This window comes from Mobula hypostoma, chromosome 6 (genome assembly GCF_963921235.1).
Source record: "Mobula hypostoma chromosome 6, sMobHyp1.1, whole genome shotgun sequence".
Classification (NCBI taxonomy): domain Eukaryota; kingdom Metazoa; phylum Chordata; class Chondrichthyes; order Myliobatiformes; family Myliobatidae; genus Mobula; species Mobula hypostoma.
This window is the reverse complement of record NC_086102.1, coordinates 177,910,916-177,933,731: the sequence shown is the minus strand read 5'-3', so window position 1 is coordinate 177,933,731 and position 22,816 is coordinate 177,910,916. Positions and strand designations below refer to the sequence as shown.

The 22,816-nt window shown below is 41.5% G+C and overlaps 1 protein-coding gene across 2 annotated transcripts in view; it reads left to right on the top strand.

The window, feature by feature from the left end:
• The window catches only part of LOC134348636 (dipeptidyl peptidase 4-like), a 189,494-nt gene that overhangs the window by 86,708 nt on the left and 79,970 nt on the right, over window positions 1-22,816 (top strand). For both annotated transcript variants that reach the window (XM_063052331.1, XM_063052332.1), the window contains 2 exons: window positions 8,175-8,269; window positions 18,732-18,806. In XM_063052331.1, the coding sequence (XP_062908401.1) occupies window positions 8,175-8,269; window positions 18,732-18,806 (170 nt within the window). The remainder of the gene's footprint in view (window positions 1-8,174; window positions 8,270-18,731; window positions 18,807-22,816) is intronic.

The following is a 22,816-nucleotide window of genomic DNA, read 5'->3' as shown; positions in this document are numbered from 1 at the left end:
TGTTGGTGATAAATTAAATCAAATCCTTCGAAAGAGGATCGGAAAATGTTGAATCTTATGGGCAGAGTTAAGAAGTTGCAAGGTAAAAAGACCCTGATGTGAAATATACGCATGGACAGGCTGGGTGAGTGGGCAGATGCATGGCAGATGCAGTTTAATGTGGATAAATGTGAGGTAAGAACAGGAAGGCAGGTTATTATCTAAATGGAGTCAAGTTAGGAAAAGGGGAAGTACAACGAGATCTAGGTGTTCTTGTACATCAGTTGCTGAAAGCAAGCATGCAAGTACAGCAGGCAGTGAAGAAAGCTAATGGCATGCTGCCCTTCATAACAAGGGGAATTGAGTATAAGAGCAAAGAGGTCCTTCTGCAGCTGTACAGGGCCCTGGTGAGACCACACCTGGAGTACTGTGTGCAGTTTTGGTCTCCAAATTTGAGGAAGGACATTCTTGCTATTGAGGGAGTGCAGCGTAGGTTCACAAGGTTAATTCCCGGGATGGCAGGACTGTCATATGTTGAAAGATTGGAGCGACTGGGCTTGTATACCCTGGAATTTAGAAGGCTGAGAGGGGATCTTATTGAAACATATAAGATTATTAAGGGATTGGACATGCTGGAGGCAGAGAGCATGTTCCCGCTGATGGGTGAGTCCAGAACCAGAGGCCACAGTTTAAGAATAAGGGGTAGGCCATTTAGAACAGAGTTGAGGAAAAACGTTTTCACCCAGAGAGTGGTGGATATGTGGAATGCTCTGCCCCAGAAGGCTGTGGAGGCCAGGTCTCTGGATGCCTTCAAGAAAGAGATGGATAGAGCTCTTAAAGATAGCGGAATCAAAGGTTATGGGGATAAGGCAGGAACTGGATACTGATTGTGGATGATCAGCCATGATCACAGTGAATGGCAGTGCTGGCTCGAAGAGCCGAATGGCCTACTCCTGCACCGATTGTCTGTTGTCTATTGTCTATATACAGCACTCTGAACAGTAGCCAGGATGTGAGGTACATATTACAATCGGAGATAAACAAGGGTAGTCATAAGGGATTTCAATATGCAGGTAGACTGGGAAAATCAGGTTGGTGCTGGATCCCAAGAGAGAGAATTTGTAGAATGTCTATGAAAAGGCTTTTCAGAATAGCCTGCGGTTGAGCCCACCCAGGGAAAGGTTATTCTGGATTGGGTGTTGTGTAATGATCAGGATTTGAACAGGGAGCTTAAGTTACAGGACCCTTAGGAGGCAGATATTATAGTATGATAGAATTCACCCTGCAATTTAAAAGGGAGGATCTAAAGTCAGATGTAACAGTATTACAGTGGAGTAAAGGGAATTACAGAGGCATGAAAGATGAGCTGGCCAATGATGACTGGAAGGGGACACTAGCAGGAATGCCAGCAGAACAGCAACGGCAGGAGTTTCTGGAAGTAATTTGGAAAGTGCAGGGTAGATACATCCTAAAGAAGAAGTAGTATTCCAAACGCAGGATGATGCATCAGTGGCTGACAAGGGAAGTCAAAAACATCATGAAAGAAAAAGAGAAGAAAAATAATAGAAGAAAAATTATGGAGAAGTTAGAGGATGGAAAATATTTTAAAAACCAGCAGAAAGCAACTAAATATGCCATAAGGAGGGATAAGATAAAATGTGAAGGTAAACTATCCAATAATATCAACAAGGATACCAAAAGTTTCTTCAGATGTATAAAGAATAATAGAGAGTTGAGAGTGGATATTAGACCTCTGGAAAATGTTGCTGGAGAGGTAATAATTGGGAACAAGGAAATGTCAGATGAATTGAATACGAGTTTTGTATCAGTCTTCACTGTGGAAAACATTAGCAGTATGCTGGAAGTTCAAAAGTGTCAGGGAACAGAAGTGAGCACAATTGCCATTACAAGGGAGAAGGTGTTGGAAAGCTGAAATGTCTGAAGGTAGGAACATGCACAAAATGCTGGAGAAACCCAGCAGGCCAAGCAACATCTAGGAAAAAAGTACAGTTGATGTTTCGGACTGAAACATCAACTGTACTCTTTTCCTAGATGCCACCTGGCCTGCTGATTTCCTCGAGCATCTTGTGTGTGTTGCTCAGTTTTCCAGCATCTGCGGATCTTCTCTTGTTTGTGTCTGAAGGTGGGTCAGTCACCTGGTCCAGATGAACTACACCACAGGGTTCTGAAAGAGGTAGATGTAGAGATTGTGGAGACATTAGTAATCTTCCAAGAATCAGTAGATGCTGGCATGGTTCCAGAAGACTGGAAAATTGCAAGAAGGGGAGGGAGGCAGAAGAAAGGAAATTATAGGCTAGTTATCCTGACCTCAGTGGTGAGAAGATGATGGAGTTGATTGGTTAGGATAAGCTCTCGGGGTACTTAGAGGCACATGGCAAAAGATGCTAAAGTCAGCATTGTTCCCTTAAGGGAAAACATTGCCTGATGAATATGTTGGAATTCTTTGAGGAAATAACAAGCAGGGTGGACAAAGAAGAATTGGTGCATGTTGTGTGCTTGGATTTTCAGAAGGTCTTTAACAAAGTGTCACACATAAGGCTGCTAAACAAGATAAGAGCCCATGATATTACAGCAAAAGTACTTGCATGGATAAAGCATTGGCTGATTGGCAGGAAGCAAAGAGTGGGAATAAAAGGATCCTTTTCAGATTGACTGCCATTGACTATTGGTGTTCCATGGTGGTCATTGTTGTCAATGATTTGTATGACAGAATTGATGGCTTTATGACCACATTTGTGGACAATATGAAGATAGGTTGAGGAGCAAGTAATGTTGAACATGCAGGGAGGTGGCAGGAGAACTTAGATTAGGAGAATGGGCAAAGAAGTGGCAGATGGAACGCACTGTTGGAAAATGTATAGTCATGCACTTCGGTAGAAGAACCAAAAGCGTCGACTATTTTCTCACTTGGGAGAAAATTAAAATATCGGAGGTGGAAAGGGACTTGGGTGTCCTCATGCAGGATTCCCAAGAAGTTAACTTGTGTGTTGAATCAGTGGTGAGGAAGCAAATGCAATATTAGCATTCATTTGGACTGAATTTAAAAGCTAGGATGTAATACTGTGGCATTATAATGTATCAATGAGGACTCACCAGGAGGATTGTGAGCAGTTTTGGTCCCCTTATCAAAAAAGGTTGTGCTTATGTTGAAGAGGGTTCAGAGAAGGTACACAAGAGTGATTCTAGGAATTAAAGGGTTATCATATGAGGAGCATTTGATGTAGCTGGACATCTACTCACTGGTATTTAGAAGAACGGGGTGGATCTCATTGAATGTTGAAAGGCCTAGATAGACTGGATGTGGAGAAGATGGTTCCCATAGTAGCTGAGTCCAGAAGGCAGAGCCTCAGAAAAAAGGGACATCCATTTAGAAAAGAGATGAGGAAGAATTTCTTTAGTCCGCGGGTGGTGAATCTGTGGATTCATTGCCACAGGTGGCTGTGGGAGCAGATTATTGGGTATATTTTGGCAGAGGTTGATACGTTCTGATTAGTCAGGGCATGAAAGGATATGGGAAGAAGGAAGGAGAATGGGAATTGAGAGGGAACTGGATCAGCCCTGATGAAATAGCAGTGCAGACTCAATGGGCTAAATGACCTGATTCTGCCCCTGTGTCGTTTGGTTTTAATGTCTGTGTCCATAATTCAGGAGTGGATTCGATTGAAAGCATGACCATTGACTGAGCTGCAATCCTGTTGCCAGACTGGGTTTAGAGTAGGTAACGAGTGAAAAACTTAAGCAATAAAACTACTTAATCTCATCCTTACCAGCCTCTCAGTGGCAGCTGCATCTGTCCTTAGCTTTAATGGAAATGACCCATGAACAATCTTTGTCCTGCTACAATGGGGACATTCATCCATTATATTATGTGACACTACAAGTGTGTTACACTCAGAAGAAATCTGGCAGATTAAAACTAGGTATCTCTGAGCTCCTGTGGAACATCATCAGTAATAAGAATGTACAGTATCATAATCTGTAACTTCATGGCCCTCAGTCTATCATTACCATAAAGTCTTAGAATGAACACCAGCTCCGTGAGAATACAGAAGGATTGCCAGGAACAGTACTGAAAGTAACAAAACACCGTCTTGGTGAAACTGAAATACAGAACTATGCTTATTAGTATAATAGCTGGTTGTTTTGTGAGCTGCCAACTAAATGCTGCTGTATATCGCCAGCGACATATTGAGAGACTGGGTGATGCAGGAGTCTTTCATCCACACCACCAGGTTTGGGAGTCATTGTTATCCAGCAGCTGTAGGGCTCCTGACCGGATTCACTCACCTCAGCACTGAATTACAGACTCCATAGCTTTGGTGTAAACCATCGGGTTCCTGCACCGCTTCACTCACCTCACCACTGAATTACGGACTCCACAGCTGTGGCCTAAGCCATTGGGTTCCTGGACCGGATTCACTCATGAGACAGCGTAACTATGGGGCCAAGGTGCGGAGACACATTAACAACAGTCACACTCAGGATCACAGTCATGTAATAAGAGTCACATTGCCCACAACCTGCCAACACGATGGCACAGCTTGATGCCCAGTCCTCACACCTGCAAGTCATCAAACCCATATAAAATGTCAATAAAAATACAACAATGCAGAATATGTAAATCATGGCTTGGCTTCGTGAACGAAGATTTAGGAAGGGGGCTGCCCACGTCTGCTGCAGGCTCGCTGGTGGCTGACGAGGCCAACAGGGGACAGGCAGGCCCAGCCACAGCGGCTGCAAAAGAAATTCTGTTCTGGGTTTGGTGCTGCTGTGTCACGGTTCTTCCTCCTTCTCCTTTTGTCCTCAATGCCAGCCCTGTGTGTGTTCTCGAAGGAAGAGACAGACTGGTGAATGGTGTGTCCCCAGGCCTCGCGATTGGAGGTTAAATTAGACCACTGGCGATGGTCAATGTGACAGGCACCAAGGGATTTCTTCAGAGAGTCCTTGTACCTCTTCTTCGGTGCCCCTCTGTCAGGGTGGCCAGTGGAGAGTTTGCCATACAGCACAATCTTGGGCAGGCGATGATCCTCCATCCTGGAGACGTGCCCTACCCAGCGCAGCTGCGTCTTCAACAGCACGGCCTCAATGCTGGTGACCTCCGCCTGTTGGAGGACTTCGATGTTGGTGATGAAGTCACTCCAGTGGATGTTGAGGATGGTGCGGAGGCAGCGCTGGTGGAAACGCTCAAGGAGTCATAGGTGGTGACGGTAGGTGACCCACGACTCGGAGCCGTACAGGAGGGTGGTCAGTACAATGGCTCTGTACATGCTGATCTTTGTGTCTTTCTTCAAATGCTTGTCATTCCAGACTCTTTTGTACAGCCTGCTGAATGAGCTGTTTGCCTTTGCCAGTCTGTTGTCAGTCTCTTTGTTGATCTTGGCATCTGACGAGATGGCGCACCCCAGGTAGCTAAACTGGTGGACTGTCTTCAACTCTACCTCACCGATGGTGATGCAGGGAGGGTGGTAATCTTCCTGAGGTGCGGGCTGATGGAGAACTTCTGTCTTCTTCAAGCTGACTTGCAGTCTGAAGAGCTCGTAGCCTCTGCTGTTACATAAATGGCAACAATGAATATCAATCGAGACAGGTTATATAAAAACAACCAAACATTTATTAAACATGGATAAATGATCAGGGAAAAAAAACAAACGAAAACTTTAACCGGAAGTTAACAGATATGCAGCCGTTCACCAACTCGCCACTCGGCTCTGGTTCTTAAAGCATTAAATGCGAAAGCAGTTCTTAAAGTGATACAGTCAGATATAGTTCTTAAAGCAATAACTTCGAAAGTCCATCAGATTTACACGTTTAATTGGGAGAGACTTCTCTGGAGAAGGATTTCTTCACAGACGCAACTTTACTGCTGGTTCTGTCCACAGGATTCATGATGCCGAATATAAACAGTTTAAATCAACTGACCTTAAGTTCCTTTAGAGAGAGAGAGACCACCTTTTTGCATGAACTCCTTGCTCTTTTTGGCAAGAGTTATCTCGATGCAGGTAGCTACTCCAGTGAAGACTCAATAAGGTCGATCCTTTATTAAACTGCCAAACGATGCCGACTCCTCTCGATCCTTCGATCCTGTAACTTCAATAAATTCTTCACTCTCCTTTCTAATGTTGGAATTGAGTAAATCAACACATCTAGCAAAAATTTCCAGTCCAAATAATATGGTATATTGCAAAAGAACGCACACTCGTTTTTAAAATGAAACTGCGTCACCAAAAGTAAACACACAACAGAAACGGAGATACAGCACATTCTACCTGGAAATCTACAAACTAAAAAAAAAACCCCTGCGTCACCTGGGTCGACCCTTATATAGTCACGGGGCACATGTCATCACGTGACCTCACATCGGCGGGAAAATCACATCAGGTGACCTCCAAAAGACCATTACATCATTCTCACAAAAAAAAACAGATCTCCTTGAGCATGTAACATTGCGAAGCAGGATGTTATACGCTGCAGGGCTGTCTCTGTGTGGGTAACAAGGGCAGCATCGTCGGCGAAGAGTAGCTCTCGGATGAGTTGCTCCAATGTCTTGGTGTGGGATTGTAGTTGCCTCAGGTTGAACAGGCTGCCATCGATGTGGTATCGGATGTAGACACCGTCTTCGTCATCAAGGTCTTCTGTGGCCCTTTCGAGCATCATGCTGAAGAAGAGGGTGAAGAGAGTCGGCGCGAGGACGCAGCCTTGCTTTACTCCATTGCCTATTGGGAAGGGTTCTGAGAGGTCGCTGTTGTGTCTGACTTGGCCACTCTGATCATCATGTAGCTGAATGACCATGCTGAGGAATGTTGGGGGGCATCCCAGACATTCCATGATTTGCCAGAGACCTTCCCTGCTCATGATATCAAACGCTTTGGTAAGGTCGACAAACGTCACGTACAATCCTTTGTTCTGTTCCGACATTTCTCTTGGAGCTGCCTGAGAACAAATACCATGCTGGTGGTGCTCCTGTTGGCTGTGAGGCCACACTGGCTCTCTGGGAGGATTCTTCTGCAATGATGTAATTACATAATGAAAATGTAAATATATATAGCCAGAACCCTCTAGCCCATCGATATCATCAGTCCACCAGCCCTCAACGCCTGCTAGGCAACACAGTGGCTTTAAGGCCCAGTCCTTGCATATACATAGAATAATAGTAAAAACACAGTCAACCAGACAATACCTCAGTCCATCTGAAATCTCCAAGTCGTACAGGACACTTGATCTGGAAGAATATCACTGCTATTTCCATCATAGCTGGGTTTAATCCTGGAACTACCTCCTCAAAAGGGAGGATAAAAGCAAAGATGTACTGCTGAGCCTTTACAAGGCATTGGTCAGACCACACTGGGAGTACTGTGAACAGTTCTGGGCCTCTAATCTGAGAACAAAATTATGCTGGCATTGGAGAGGGTCGAGAAGAAGTTCACAAGAATGATTCGGGGAATGAAAGGGTTAACATATCAGGAATGTTTGATCTACTCACTGGAGTTTAGAAGGATGAGGGTGGATCTCACTGAAACCTATTGGATGTGGAGAGGATGTTTCCTGCAGTTGGGGAGTCTTGGATCAGATGGCAGAACCTCAGAATAGAATGATGTCTATTTACAACAGAGCTGAGAAGGAACTTCTTTAGCCAGAGGGTGTTGAATCTGTGGAATCCATTACCACAGACGGCTGTGGAGGCTGAGTCATTGGATTTCTTTAAAGCGGAAGGTGATAGGTTCTTGATTAGACAGGGTGTCAAAGGTAACGGAAGAAAGCAGGAGCTTGGGATTGCGAGGGATAATATATCAGCCATGATGGAATGGCAGAACAGAATGGGCTGAATGGGCTGAATGGCCTAACTGTGCCCCAAGGTCTTATGGTGAGCAACACTGGGTGGATATCAAGCCAGAGGGACAGCAGCAATTCAAGAAGGTGGCTCACTATCTCCAACATAAAGATCATTAGAGACGTGCTGTAAATGCTCATCTTGTCAGGTATTCTCAGATCCCAAAACAAAAATGGAGAAGAGTTTATATTGGGATAAGATTACTATTGACCTTCACTGAAGATTTAAAAATCTATTTCTTAGAAAGGATCCCTTCTCTGAAAGGAATGTTAAAGATAAAAATATTCGATATATATGCATATATATTTATGCTTTTAATTTTTTCATTGTTACACTAATGTTTTAGATAACGAATACCTATATAGAGGCAACGATGACAATCTTAATCGCTACAATGTTGAAACAGGAAAAACAAGTAATTTTGTGTCAAACACCACAATTGTAAGTATAGTTACTTTATGCTTGAGAGGTTTTAAGTGATGTTTAGTTGAATATACAGAGTTGAATATTGATTTGCCCCAATAAATTTCTGCCTATGGTGATGACCATCATGTTATTTAAGCCTGATGTTTGCAATAAAGTGATCAATAAACTTGGGTAATTCCTTTTAAAAAGAAAGTTAACATCTAACTAAATTTAGAAATTTCATTTATATGCAGGAGACCAGTAACTGTGCTACTATCTTTGTAACATTGACAGATAAAATCCTTAAAATATATTGTATATTCTTGCAGTCATCATGTTCTTCAATGTAAAGTACTAAAAACAGTTTACTGAGATGCACAAAGTGATAACCTGTGGAATTCTTGCCATGGACTGCTGTGGAGGCCAAGTCTTTATGTATGTTTAAAGCGGTGGTCAATAGATTCTTGATGAGTCAGGGCATGAAGGAATACGGGAAGGAGTCAGTAGAATTAGGCCAGATGGCCTAATTCTGCACCTATATCTTATGATCTCATAAACTTCCATGAAAGAGTATAGAGAAAATTTACAAGGACGTTGTCTGGTCTGGAGGACATGAGTTAGAAGGAAAGATTGAATAGGTTAGGACTTTATTCTTTGGAACAGAGAAGACTAAGAGGAGATTTGATAGTGGTATACAAACTTATGAGTGGTATAGAGAGGATAAATGAAAGCAGACTTTTTCCACTGAGGTTGGGTGGGACTACAATCAGAGGTCATGGGTTAAGGGTGAAAGGTGAAAAGTTTAATGGAAAACTTCTTCAATCAGAGGATCATGAGAGTGTGGAACGATCTGCTAGCACAAGTGGTGCATGTGAGCTCGATTTCAAAGTTTAAGAGCAGTTTGGATAGGTATATTGGGCATGGAGGGCTTTGGTCCTGATGCAGGTCAATGTTGAAATGGTTCAGCATGGATGAGATGGGCCAAAGAGTCTGTTTTTTGTGCTGTACTTTTCTATGACTCTACGACTATAACAAAAAAAAACAAATATAGAATTAATACAATATTTATCATAATCATGTTTCTACATTCCCAGCAAAGCTGGTGTCAAGAGTGTCTTTTTGCCAACAATGAGCTATCCCACAGCCCTTTGTACTAATATATCTCTAAAATATACCTATTGTATAGGGTTGACTTAATATCTACCCTCATAAGGATAGTCGACAATGCAAACTTACATTGATCATGCCATCTACTAGAAAGTTAGATGCATGACTAGAAACATTACTCTCAATATTCATGCTCAATAATGACTTGGATAAGGACCAAATAAGAGGCTAGAACCTATTGACCATGGGTTAGATGCAGTGGAAAAGCGTAGCATTGTAGAATAGACACGAGAAAATCTGCAGATGCTGGAAATCCAAAGCAATGCACACAACACACTGGAGGAACTCAGCAAGTCAGGCAGCATCCATGGAAATGATATTCAGAGTGTCACTTGTTAATCTGTTCCTGTACAATATTTAATATTAATACACTTTAGTTTGTTATTTATGTGTGATTCATCTGTAGATTTTATCCTTGCCTTCATAAGTTATATTATATGTGTTATGTGTACTACTGCACTTTACACCCTAGTTTGGAGAAACATTGTCTCGTTTCTATAGGCATGATATGGTTATATACATTATATACATAAACATAGTTAAATGACAATAAACTTGACTTGAATAAACTGTTGATGTTTTGGGCCAAGATTCTTCTTTAGGACTGGAAAGTAAGGGGGAAGATGCCAGAATAAAAAGGTGGATGGAAGGGAAGGAGGATACCTAGAAGGTGATAGGTGAAGCCAGGTGAGTGGGAAAGGTAAAGGGCTGGAGAGGAAGGAATCTGATAGGAGAGGAGAGTGGACCATAGGAGAAAGGGAAGGAGGAGGGGATTTGGGGGAAGTGATAAACTGCTGAGAAGTGGTATGAAGCTAGAATGGGAAAAAGAATTTTTTTAACTGGAAGGAGAATTTGATATTCTTTTTACATTGTACATCAACGATTTGGATTATGGAATAGATGGCTTTGTGGCTAAGTTTGCTGACGATACGAAGGTAGGTGGAGGGGCCGGTAGTGCTGAGGAAACAGAGAGTCTGCAGAGAGACTTGGATAGATTGGAAGAATGGGCAGAGAAGTGGCAAATGAAATACAATGTTGGAAAGCATATGGTTATGCACTTTCTGGCAGAAGAAATAAACGGGCAGACTATTATTTAAATGGGGAAAAAATTCAGAGTTCAGAGATGCAACGGGACTTGGGAGTCCTCGTACAGGATACCCTTAAAGTTAACCTCCAGGTTGAGTCGGTGGTGAAGAAGGCGAATGCAATGTTGGCATTCATTTCTAGAGGAATAGAGTATAGGAGCAGGGATGTGATGTTGAGGCTCTATAAGGCACTGGTGAGACCCAACTTGGAATACTGTGGGCAGTTTTGGTCTCCTTATTTAAGAAAGGATGTGCTGACGTTGGAGAAGGTACAGAGAAGATTCACTAGAATGATTCCGGGAATGAGAGGGTTAACAAATGAGGAACGTTTGTCCACTCTTGGACTGTATTCCTTGGAGTTTAGAAGAATGAGGGGAGACCGCATAGAAACATTTTGAATGTTGAAAGGCATGGACGGGGTGGATGTGGCAAAGTTGTTTCCCATGATGAGGGAGTCTAGTACGAGAGGGCATGACTTAAGGATTGAAGGGCGCCATTCAGAACAGAAATGCAAATAAATTTTTTTAGTCAGAGGGTGGTGAATCTATGGAATTTGTTGCCACGGGCAGTAGTGGAGGCCAAGTCATTGGGTGTATTTAAGGCAGAGATTGATTGGTATCTGAGTAGCCAGGGAATCAAAGGTTATGGTGAGAAGGCGGGAGAGTGGAACTAAGTGGGAGAATGGATCAGCTCATGATAAAATGGTAGAGCAGGCTCGATGGGCCGAATGGCCGACTTCTGCTCCTTTGTCTTATGGTCTTATGGATATTAATGCCATTAGGTTGGAGGCTACTCAAACGGGAATACAAGGGTGGCCTCATCATGGCACAAGAGGAGGCCATGGAGTGACATGTCAGAATGGAAATGGGAATTGTAATTAAAATGTTTGGCCACTGAGAGATGGAGCAGAGGTGCTCGATGAAGTGGTCCTCCAGTTTACAATGGGTCTCACCAGCGTAGAGGAAGTGGCATCTGACACAATAGATGATCCAAGCAGATTCACAGGTGAAGTGTTGCCTCACCTGAAAGGACTGAATAGAGGTGAATGGGCAGGTGTAGCACTTGCCGGGATAAATGCCAGGAGGAGATTACTGGGGAGGGACGAATAGACAAGTGAATCATGGAGGGAGTGATTCCTGCAGAACGTGGGGTGGGGGCGAGGAGAGATAGTAGTAGTAGTAGTCATACTTTATTGATCCCGGGAGAAATTGGTTTTCGTTATAGTTGCACCATAAATAATAAATAGTAATAGAACCATAAATAGTTAAATAGTAATATGTAAATTACGCCAGTAAATTATGAAATAAGTCCAGGACCAGCCTATTGGCTCAGGGTGTCTGACCCTCCAAGGAGGAGTTGTAAAGTTTGATGGCCACAGGCAGGAATGACTTCCTATGACGCTCTGTGTTGCATCTCGGTGGAATGAGTCTCTGGCTGAATGTACTCCTGTGCCCACCCAGTACATTATGTAGTGGATGGGAGACGTTGACCAAGATGGCATGCAACTTAGACAGCATCTTCTTTTCAGATACCACCGTCAGAGAGTCCAGTTCCATCCCCACAACATCACTGGCCTTACAAATGAGTTTGCTGATTCTGTTGGTGTCTGCTACACTCAGCCTGCTGCCCCAGCATACAACAGCAAACATGATAGCACTGGCCACCACAGACTCGTAGAACATCCTCAGCATGGTCCGGCAGATGTTAAAGGACCTCAGTCTCCTCAGGAAATAGAGACGGCTCTGACCTTTCTTGTAGACAACCTCAGTGTTCTTTGACCAGTCCAGTTTATTGTCAATTCATATCTCCAGGTATTTGTAATCCTCCACCATGTCCACACTGACCCCCTGGATGGAAACAGGGGTCACCGGTAGCTTAGCTCTCCTCAGGTCTACCACCAGCTCCTTAGTCTTTTTCACATTAAGCTGCAGATAATTCTGCTCACACCATGTGACAAAGTTTCCTACTGTAGCCCTGTACTCAGCCTCTTCTCCCTTGCTGATGCATCCAACTATGGCAGAGTCATCTGAAAACTTCTGAAGATGACAAGACTCTGTGCAGTGGTTGAAGTCCGAGGTGTAAATGGTGAAGAGAAAGGGGGACAAGACAGTCCCCTGTGGAGCCCCAGTGCTGCTGATCACTCTGTCGGACACACAGTGTTGCAAGCACACGTACTGTGGTCTGCCAGTCAGGTAATCAAGAATCCATGATACCAGGGAATGTGTTTATTGATAGTTGTGGAGAATGATGTAGAAGCTCATAGTCATAGTCATACTTTATTGATCCCAGGGGGAAATTTGTTCATGGAATAGTATGTAAGGACAAGAGGAACTCTATCACTGTTAAGCCAGCAGGAAGATGGGGTGACTGTGGATGTTCAGGAAATGGGGGAGATGCGGGTGAGGGCAGCATCAATGGTGGAGGAAGGGAAACCCCGTTCTTTGAAGAATGGGAACACCTCTGATGTCCTGGAAAGGAAAGCCACAACCCGGGAACAGATGCAGCGGAGCCAAAAGAAATAGCATTTTTAGTAAAAGGAATAGCATTTTTTTACAGGAGGCAGGGTGGGAAGAGGTATAATCAAGATAACCATGGGAACTGGTAAGTTTATGAAAGATGTTGGTCAACAGTTTGTCTCCAGAGATATCAAGAAAGTGGATAAAGGTGTCCGAAATGGACCGAGTGAATTTAAGTGCAGGGTGAAAGTTGGAGGCAAAGTTGATGAAATTGATGAGCTCAGCATGGGTGCATGAAGCAGCACCAATGCAGTCGTCAATGTAGCAGAAGAAGAAAATAGATTTAGCACAGTGGGAAGGTATTTGAGCCTGTGGAGTCTACATCAGCTTTTTACTGGGCAACTTTCCAGCTCTGCACTTTCACCATAGCCTTTCAATTTCTTCCTAGTAAATATGTATCCAATTGTGTCTTGATGCTGACAATGGAATCTGCCTCCACCTTGTCTACAGACAGTGTATTCTAGATTCCAAAGATAATGTTCACTTTAAGAATTTCTAGTTTTTCTTCATGTGGCTTTTAATTCCTTGCTTCTTTATTTTATACCCGTGACCTCTAATCCTTGACCTTTCCACCAAAACAAATAATATATCACTGTCCTCTCTGTTCAGAAACTCATCATTTTACATGCGTCTGTGAAATCTCTCCTGAATATTGTCTATCCAGGAAAACAATCTTCTTGTCTGTTATTGGAACTGTAGATACTTACCCCAGAGACCATTCCAATAAGTACTTTTTTCTTAGCATTTCTAATGTCTTCACATCCTTCCTAATAATGTACGGTAGTGACCTGATGTCAAAATTCCAGTTGAGGCCAAGCCATGCTTTAATAATTAACCTGTAGTTTTTCTTTTGGTTTAATACCTTCATTTTGGCCATTGTACCTGGACTCACCTTGTTTTTTTTTAATTGCACTCAGCTGACCTGCCACAGCATCCTTATAAAATATATGTTTCCATATTTTAAAAATGAATACAACATCTAATAATGAGAAATGTTGCATTTTGATTTGACATATATCAAAGCATCCATTTTTATGGGAGAAATGCTCTCAAAAGAGGATTGATGGTTAATGGAAATAGAGGGTATTCATAAAGGGGTCTTTTTATCCCTAGTAAGTATAATGATTGATGTGACTGTAGGATTGGTGCTAGAACCTCAACTTGTTATATTTGACACCATGGGAATGATTGCTAAATTTACTGATGATACAATGACAAGCTAGCAAGTAATTTGTAAGGAGGTCACAGAGAGTCAGAGATTGACTAAGTAATTTTGCCGCGATCTGGCAAATGTAATACAATCTGAGAAAATGTGAAATTGTCCACTTTGATAGGCAAAATAAAACAAATTATATTATCTAAATAGTCAAAGATGCAGAAATCTGAGGTTTGGAAATATCTCAAAAATGTACAAAAGCAATTATATAGGTTAGGAAAATAAACAGAATGTTGTTGTTTATTGCTGAGGGAATTGAGAACAAAACTTATGAGCCCACATCTTGTAAACTCTGTACAATATTGGTCTCCTCCTTCAAGGAAGGATGTACATGCTTTAGAATTTTTCAGAGATTTAGTAGATTGATACTCGGAAGAATCTGCTGAAATTTAAATGAGTGAGAGGAAGTTTGAATGACACCTAAACGTTCTTGAAGGATCTTTAAAAGTGCATGTTAGGGAAATTAAAACTGGGGGTGGGAGTCACTGTTTGAAGTCAGGCATGAGGCAAAACTTTTCTTTTTGAAGAGACGTGAATCTTTTGAAATTTGTTCTCCAAAGGATAGTGGTAGTAAAGTATGTGCTGGCGATATAGGAAATGCATGTAGATAGGAATGCGGAGTTGAGTTTACCGATAAGCCACAATCTCATTGGATGAGAAGCTTTAAGGGATCAAGTAACACACATAAAAATTGCTGGTGAACGCAGCAGGCCAGGCAGCACCTATAGGAAGAGGTACAGTCAACGTTTTGGGCCAAGACCAGGATCAAGTAGTCTGTTCCTGTTCCTGTTCCTGATTTGTACAGTACGATGCAAAAGACTTAGGCACCCTAGATTTTTTATATAGTTTCAGATGGTATGCAGAGCCCTGACCTCAACTTCATCAAGGCTGTCTGGGATTACTTGTAGAGACAGAAGCAAGCGAGACACTCAAAGTCTGCAGAAGAACTGTGGCAAGTTCTCCAAGATGCTTGGAACAACCTACCGGCTGATTTTTCTTATAAAGCTGCACAACTGTGGACCTAAGAGAATTGATGCAATTTTAAAGGCAAAGGGTCCCTTTAAAATATTACAAGTATTGATTTGATTTAGTTTTTTTTTACTGCTTACTGCTCTTTATAGTAAATTCTTTGATACTTAGAAACTTTTCATTTCATTATATTTGAAAAAAACTTCATTTTACTGGATTTTTTGATGTGCCCAGGACTCTTGCACAGTACTGTATGTTGGTATGTCCATTTGCTAATTGCTTGAAACTACTGGAGGAAATCATGCCATAGGTCTGAGAATATTAATTTATACATGCTTAGCTCATTCACACTAATGTTCAGAATGAGCTCTGGATACGTTGATCAGAGAGCTCTAGAAGGCAGAGTTTATCTATCCATTGAGGCCCAGAAGAATATTTAGGATGACTGGAAGAAATGAAAGTAGTGCCAGATTCTTGAGTGGTCAGGCCATGAAGAGATACGGGGAGAAGACAGGAGATTGGTGCTGAGAGGAAGATTGGATCACCAATGATAAAATGGTAGAGGAGACCCGATGGACTAAATAGTCTAATTCTGCTCCTATATCTAGTCTTATGGGAAGTGGTCTTATGGTTTTATGGTCTTAAAAGTGTATTGACATTACATTGTAAGCAAGGGATAAACTTCTTCTTTCAATGTACCCCTGTCACTTAACAAATATCAATCTCTTTCAATCAAGTATACCCAACTTTACATTCTCATTGCAACTTGAAGAGCTTACAGTTTCTAAAAGTTACTCTGTTCAACTATGGAAGGTTGCATTATGGAAGAGCAGCTCATGGTTAAGCCCAATAGGGGATCAACTATTTTGGATTGGGTGTAAATAGAGAGCTTAAGATAAAGGAACTCTTAGGAGACAGTGATCATAATATGATAGAATTCAGCCTGCAATTTGAGAAGGAGAAGCTGAAGTCAGATGTATCAGTATTCCAGTGGAGTAAAGGGGATTACAGAGGCATGAGGGGGGAACTGGCCAAAATTGAATGGAAGGGAACACCAGCAGTGATGACAGCAGAGCAACATCGGCTGGAATTTCTGTGAGTAATTGAGAAGGTGAAGGATAGATACATCCCAAAGAAAAGGTATTCTAAAGGTAGGGTGACACAACCAAAGCCAAAAAGAGAAGCTGAAACCAACATAAAAGCCAAAGAGAGGACATATAATAGAGTAAAAATAAGTGGGAAGTTAGAGGAGTGGGAAGCTTCTGAAAACCAACAGAAGGCAACTAAAAAAGTCATGAAGAAAGATAAGATGGAATACGAAGGTAAGCTAGCCAATAGTATTTAAGAGGATACCAAAAGCTTCTTCAGATTAATAAAGTGTAAAAGAGAGGCAAGAGTAGAAATCGGATCATTGGAAAATGATACTGGAGAGGTAGTAATGTGGGATATGGCAGATGAACTAAATCAGTATTTTGCATCAGTCTTTTCCAGTGATCAAGTTATTTGAAGTGAATGCAGCCTTCAGTTATGCTTAAATTTAAGGTCCAATTTGTAGCTAAGCCTTTGCAAATTCAACACAAGCCATTTCAGAGCAGCCAATGGCAGAGCGGACCCTATGGGCCAAAAGGCCTAATTCTGTTCCTATATCTTATGGTCTCATGATAAGGGCAGAAAACAAGAGGTTGGGACTGATAGGGAAATGGATCAGTGATGGGGCGCCGAGTTCTGCTCCTATATTTTATGGTCTTATTAGAACAGGCATGGTTTCGTTTTTGTGGAGTGGCAAAGTGTGAGTGAAGATCTGACTGAAACATACAAAGCTATGAGTACCAAGAAAGCTCTCCCCAGAATAGATTAAAAGCAGAGGTATAGACTCAATTTAGGAGATAGAAAGTTTAGAGGAGATCTGGGAAGACTTTTTTTTACTCGGTATGTTTTGAAATCTGTCTGGGAGACCAGTAGGGGGCATGCTGATTGCTCCTGGCTGATTTGCACTATTGTCTTGTAAACATTTGATTGTTATTATGTTGTCTTTTATGGTATTGTCCTGTGTGTTATGCTTGGCACTGAAGCATAATCAATTCTGTCTTCTTTCACATACTGTCAATAAAATTATTCAGGTTCTGATTTAATTAAGTGTCTGAATGCACATTTCAATAATATAGTAGGGTACAGAACAAATTCTGGAAAATGGAATAAGTAGAGATGGATACTGTGTCTTAAGCACACACATATACAGCTGGGGTGCCTAAGACTTTTGCACAGTACTGTAGCAATTTTATGTATTGCACTCTACTGCTGCCACAAAAAAAAATTCATGACATATGTGAGTGATGATGAACCTGATTCTGATATGGGTCTCTATTGTGGACTGAGAGTGGGAAGTGGACAGGGAAAGGGGAGGGAGTGGGAAGCACTGGAGAAGCATTCTGTAATGATAAGTAAACCAATTGTTTGGAATCAAATGCCCATGCCTGGTGTCTCAGGGCTGGATGTGTCTCCACCCGTGCCACCTCTTGCCCCCTAGTACTTCTCCTCTGCTCTCTGTCCCACACCCCACATACGGCGCACCACCGTCACCATTCCCAACATCCTTTGCTCCCACCAGATTTACAAACTTGCTCTCCACTCCACATTGGTAAATACAGTCCTTTGCAAATGACACACACAAAATGCTGGAGGAACGTAGCAGGCCAGGCAGTAAACAGTTTTATAGTGAATTAGACATTTGCACAGCACAGTATACAAAGCATGGTGACACAAAGTGCCTGTTACTGTTCAGTCTGACTTAGTGCGTTTCTTCCCAATGTCCTGGCTCAGCTAACAACAAGCCTGCAAGTCATTACGAATCTCTTTATAAAGCACAGATGTTCAGCTGTACTTTCTGCTGAAAAGACAATAAGAACATAAATGTTAGCTGATTCAGGAAGGGCCCATTTGGCAGGAAGGTAGCATGCAGTTTTGTAAAAGGACTGACACCATCAACTACTTTCTCTCTGCACTGTCTATAAGGAGTTGTACCTTCTCCCCGTGACCATGTGGGCTTCCTCCGGGTGCTCCAGTTTCTTGCCACAGTTCGAGTAAGTACCATTAGGTAGGTTCCACCCTATATTCCCATCGGGAGAGGTGGGAACAGTCAGGCCGGCCAACAGGGCTCTGGGGAAGCTGTGTGGGCCAATCCCTGTCCAGTGGATACAGTGGATTGCAGAAGCATTGATGAACACCAGTCATTCCTTCAACCTCAGAGGACGGTGGAGACGGGAGATCATTGATGGCCTAAGCTCCACTGCGAGCTAAGGGCCCAAGAAAGAAGGTTAATTGGTCATTGTAAAAGGTCCTGAGATAAAGCTAGGGTTAAACTGGGGGTTGCTGGGCAGCACGGCGTGAAGTACTAGAGGGGCTTATTCTATCAATAAATAAATAAATGTGTCTAGCATCCACATGTGATGTTTGCTACTTAATTTGACAAGTCTTTTAAGTTGACTAATGAAACAAAAAGCATTTGTCTTCTTGTTTTAATTTTATCTATTGTTTTCAATGCTTAGGAAAAGGTCGATGCTTCACATTACATCGTATCAGCTGATGAAAAATATGTACTTCTGGCCAGTAATTACACAAAGGTAATTTTGGATTTTAAATTACTTTTATTGGTTTGGTGCAGTCAGAAGAAATGAATACAGAATACATCTGGTGGGACACCTGAAATATCATACAGTCATACTCCTAATCTCACTCCTATATGCTGATACATCACCACCTTTAATTTGGCCCACAACAGTGCTGTCATCAGCAAATGGGGATGAATTACTGATAGAATGAATTGGACAACGTATACAAAACTGATTAGGGAATCAAATCTTCCAGTATGCGTGAGCTCAGTAAGGCTGGCACAGAAGATGGAGCTCACTTAGAGCTATGAGGAGATGGCCCGTGGCAGAATTTAAAACTGTATATACTGCTAGTAGGCCGCCCTGAGATGGCTTGTGTTAAATTTGCAAAGGCCTAGCTGCAAATTGGACCTTAAATTTAAGCATAACTGAGGGCTGCATTCAGTTCCAATAGGTTGACCAGTGATGACCAATCTTGTGCTTTATGAGTTTATCCCCAATAAACAGCTGATCAGATTTATTACCATTGACCAGTGTTTCACAACCTTTTTTAGCCCAATTACCCCATAAAACACTCTCATACTTGCCAACGCCCCTCTTGGGCACAGTGTACGTTCTGACATCCCCAAAGCGTAGAAACATTCTTCCGTATGCTAACATGAGAACAATGATTCTGCTTTAAATTTTCATTTGTCTATAGAACTGGCATACACAGTACCTGTGTGCTGTACAAGAGCTTCAATATCAATGTGATCCTTGAGTTTGATAATTCTTAGCAAGAGTTGAAACATTTGGTTCAAATTGTGACAGCCAAAGCCTTAAGTCACCATGCATAACAATGTCCAAGCGATTTCTGAGTATGTGGTCCACTGCACTGAAGCCTCTTTCAACAAGGTAGGGGGATGGAAATGCAATGAAGAGCAGTTTGGCTTTTCTCCAAGGACCAGGAAGCTTTGTATAACACTGTAGCCACATACCACAAAAGCTGATAATTTTCGCTTCTTCATCAGTCTGAATTTTGATAATATCTTCTTGTAAGCTCTCTTCCTGTCCTTTCACCTTGCACCAAAATGGGTTAATTACCTAATCTGGAAATTCCATCTGGAAATTCAAATCCATGAATCGATTCTGAAAATTGTTCTTCAGTGACGGTAGGTATAAGCAGTACTCTTGCAAATCATTGTCTGTGAAAGAGAGTGCCAAGTTTTCCATGCAGGATAACTGTGAGCGTGTTCTTCTCCTAATGTTTTGCTTATATATTTCCAATTTTCTTATAAGATTTGACACTGCACTTTTTGGCTGGATTAAACTGAAATTCTCACCCTGCAGTTTCAGATTTAGAATCTTCATTTTTTCATACAGATTGGCGAAGTATGCCACATCTCCAAGTAGAAGTTCAATCTTGTTTCCCAAGCTCTTGTAAACTTGAGCAAAAAAATCAACCACAGTGTCAAAAAGATCAGAGGAATGTTTTAAGCAGCAGCCTTTTGACAGTCATTGCATTTCAGTGTTGAGAAGCAAGCGTTCAAATTCTTCATCGCCACCTTGGCATAACTGGCAAAATATCCTGCTATTTAATGGATGAGCTTTAATTTTGTTAATAGGAGGTATGACAAGAGTCATGCTTGAAAAAAGTCATTGGCTGAGGTTCTTGGCTGTGAGAGGTTGATGATGAATTACGCAATGGATTGCAAACAGACTTGGATTTTTTTTTCATAAATGCCACTAAACCAGCATGGTGACCTGTCATATATGGTGCTCCATAAATTGCACAAGAAATCATGTTCCTAATCAGAATTCTTTTGTCTTCAATATACACTTTGAGCTTGTCATAGTTTGATTCTCCATTGATATTTGTTTTTAACTTTTTCCAAAAGAGAATGTATTCACAAACTTCTCCATTTTTGATAAACTGCATATGCCATTATCGATGTTTTATTGTCTTGTACAGTTGAATCATCCAGTTGTATCCCAAATTCTGTTTTTTGTAGCTCTGTGCATAGTTCATACTCGACGATTTCACTCATTTCGTCAATTTGATGAGCTGCAGATGTATTAGTCAGGGGAATTGATTTGAAAATATTGGTATCCACTTTGAGAACAGTGGTGAGCACTTCTGATACAGCAGGCACTATTAATCTTTCACCAATTGTATGAGGTTTTCCACACTTTACTATCATTTTGGAATGTTATAAGTAGAAATGAGACCACTATCAAGGTCATTTTTTAGCTTTCTTGGCAAATGATTAGAGTGTGCAACACTTTTTAAAAGCTTCTTTTATCTTCTGGAACTGAGTAATACCATATGTAGTCATTTCAGGGTGTCTTTCATGGAAGTGTTCCTGCATTCTTGATGGTTTCACGGCTTCATTAGACAGTATGGTATTACAAGTGAGGCGTCACTAATCTGATGGGAACAGAATTAAACCACACTCCAGATGTGTAACATTGTATAGACACACTTTCTGTAGTTTCTGTTTCTCAGCAGGATTAGATTTCAAGGCTTCACCACCTTCAGACTCATAGAATATGCTAAGTATGCCCACAGAAACAGAGAAAATGAATCTCAGAGTTGTATATGGTGACATGTATGTACTCTGATAATAAATTTTACTTTGAATTTTGAGATTGTGCTGTACGTATTTATCCATCATTAACAGAGCTAAATTAAAATTAAAAATGAACACAACTGGGCATGCCTATCAGATGTTGATGACAGCAGCGAGTTGCACCCCTCAAGAACCTTGAACACCCCCAAAGACTTCTATTTCCCTTAATGCCCCTTAGGACATGTAACTGCTCCCACTGGGAATCACTGCCACAGACCATAAGATTTAGGAGCAGAATTAGGCCATTTGGCCCATCGAGTCTGTGTCATCAATGCTTCATGGTTGATCCATTTTCTCTCTCAGCCCCAATCTTCTGCCTTCTCTCCATATCCATTCATACCCTGATGCATCAAGAATCTATCAACCTCTGCCTTAAATATACCTAAAGGCTTGGCCTCCACAGCTGTCTGTAAATGAATTCCACAGATTCACCACTCTCTGGCTAAAGAAGTTCCTCCTCATCTGATTCTAAAAGGATGCCCCTCTATTTTGAGGCTGTAACCTTGGTCTTAGATTCCCCCACCATAGGAAACATTCTCTTCACATTCACTTTATCAAGGCCTTTCAAGGTTCAAAGGTTTTCAATTTGGTCACCCCTTATTCTTCTGAAGTCCAATGTACAGGCTCAGAGCCTTCAAATGCTCTTCATATCACATCCTTTCAATCCCAGAATCATTTTCATGAATTTCCTTTGAACCTTCTCCAATGTCAGTGTATATTTTATTTGATAAAGAGCTCAATACTGTTCACAATACTACAAAGGAGGCCTCACCAGTGCTTTATAAAGCCTCAACACTACATCCTTGCTTTTATATTCTAGTCCTCTTGATATAAGTGCTAGCATCACATTGGCCTTCCTCACCTTTCTCTTCTTTACTTTTCTCATGTTAGATTCTATTGTCAGAGGTGTTCTCCAATTCTCTTTGCAATATTTTCCAATCATCACTATCCAATTTACCTTGATCTGAGATTTCAGTTCATATCTAATACTTTACAAAGACAGTTCAATTCCGCCTCTGTAATGGTATCCATTTCAGTGCCAGTCTTCACCAAAGTGCACTTGAAAGCCATATCCATTATATTATTTCTAAATTCAGTGAATCTATTGCATTGGTCAGCTTTCCATTTTCTACCCTTCATAAACTTGAGTTTATCCAAAACTAGATATGTTTGCAGTGTTTAACTCTACATCAATTATTACCCTTCTGCTCAGTAATCATTATTGCCTTCTGGTCTAGATAAGCAGTCTTAATATTTTCAATTTGTCTGCTCCTTCAAGCTCTAAGCTCAAAAAGTTCTCAATTTCTTTAATTTTTATCTCTGTTATCTGAATCAAAAATCCACTTCTGTTGCCTATCCTAATGTATTCTTTGGCTTAATGTAAACCCTTGTCTAACTAAGCTCTATGCCATT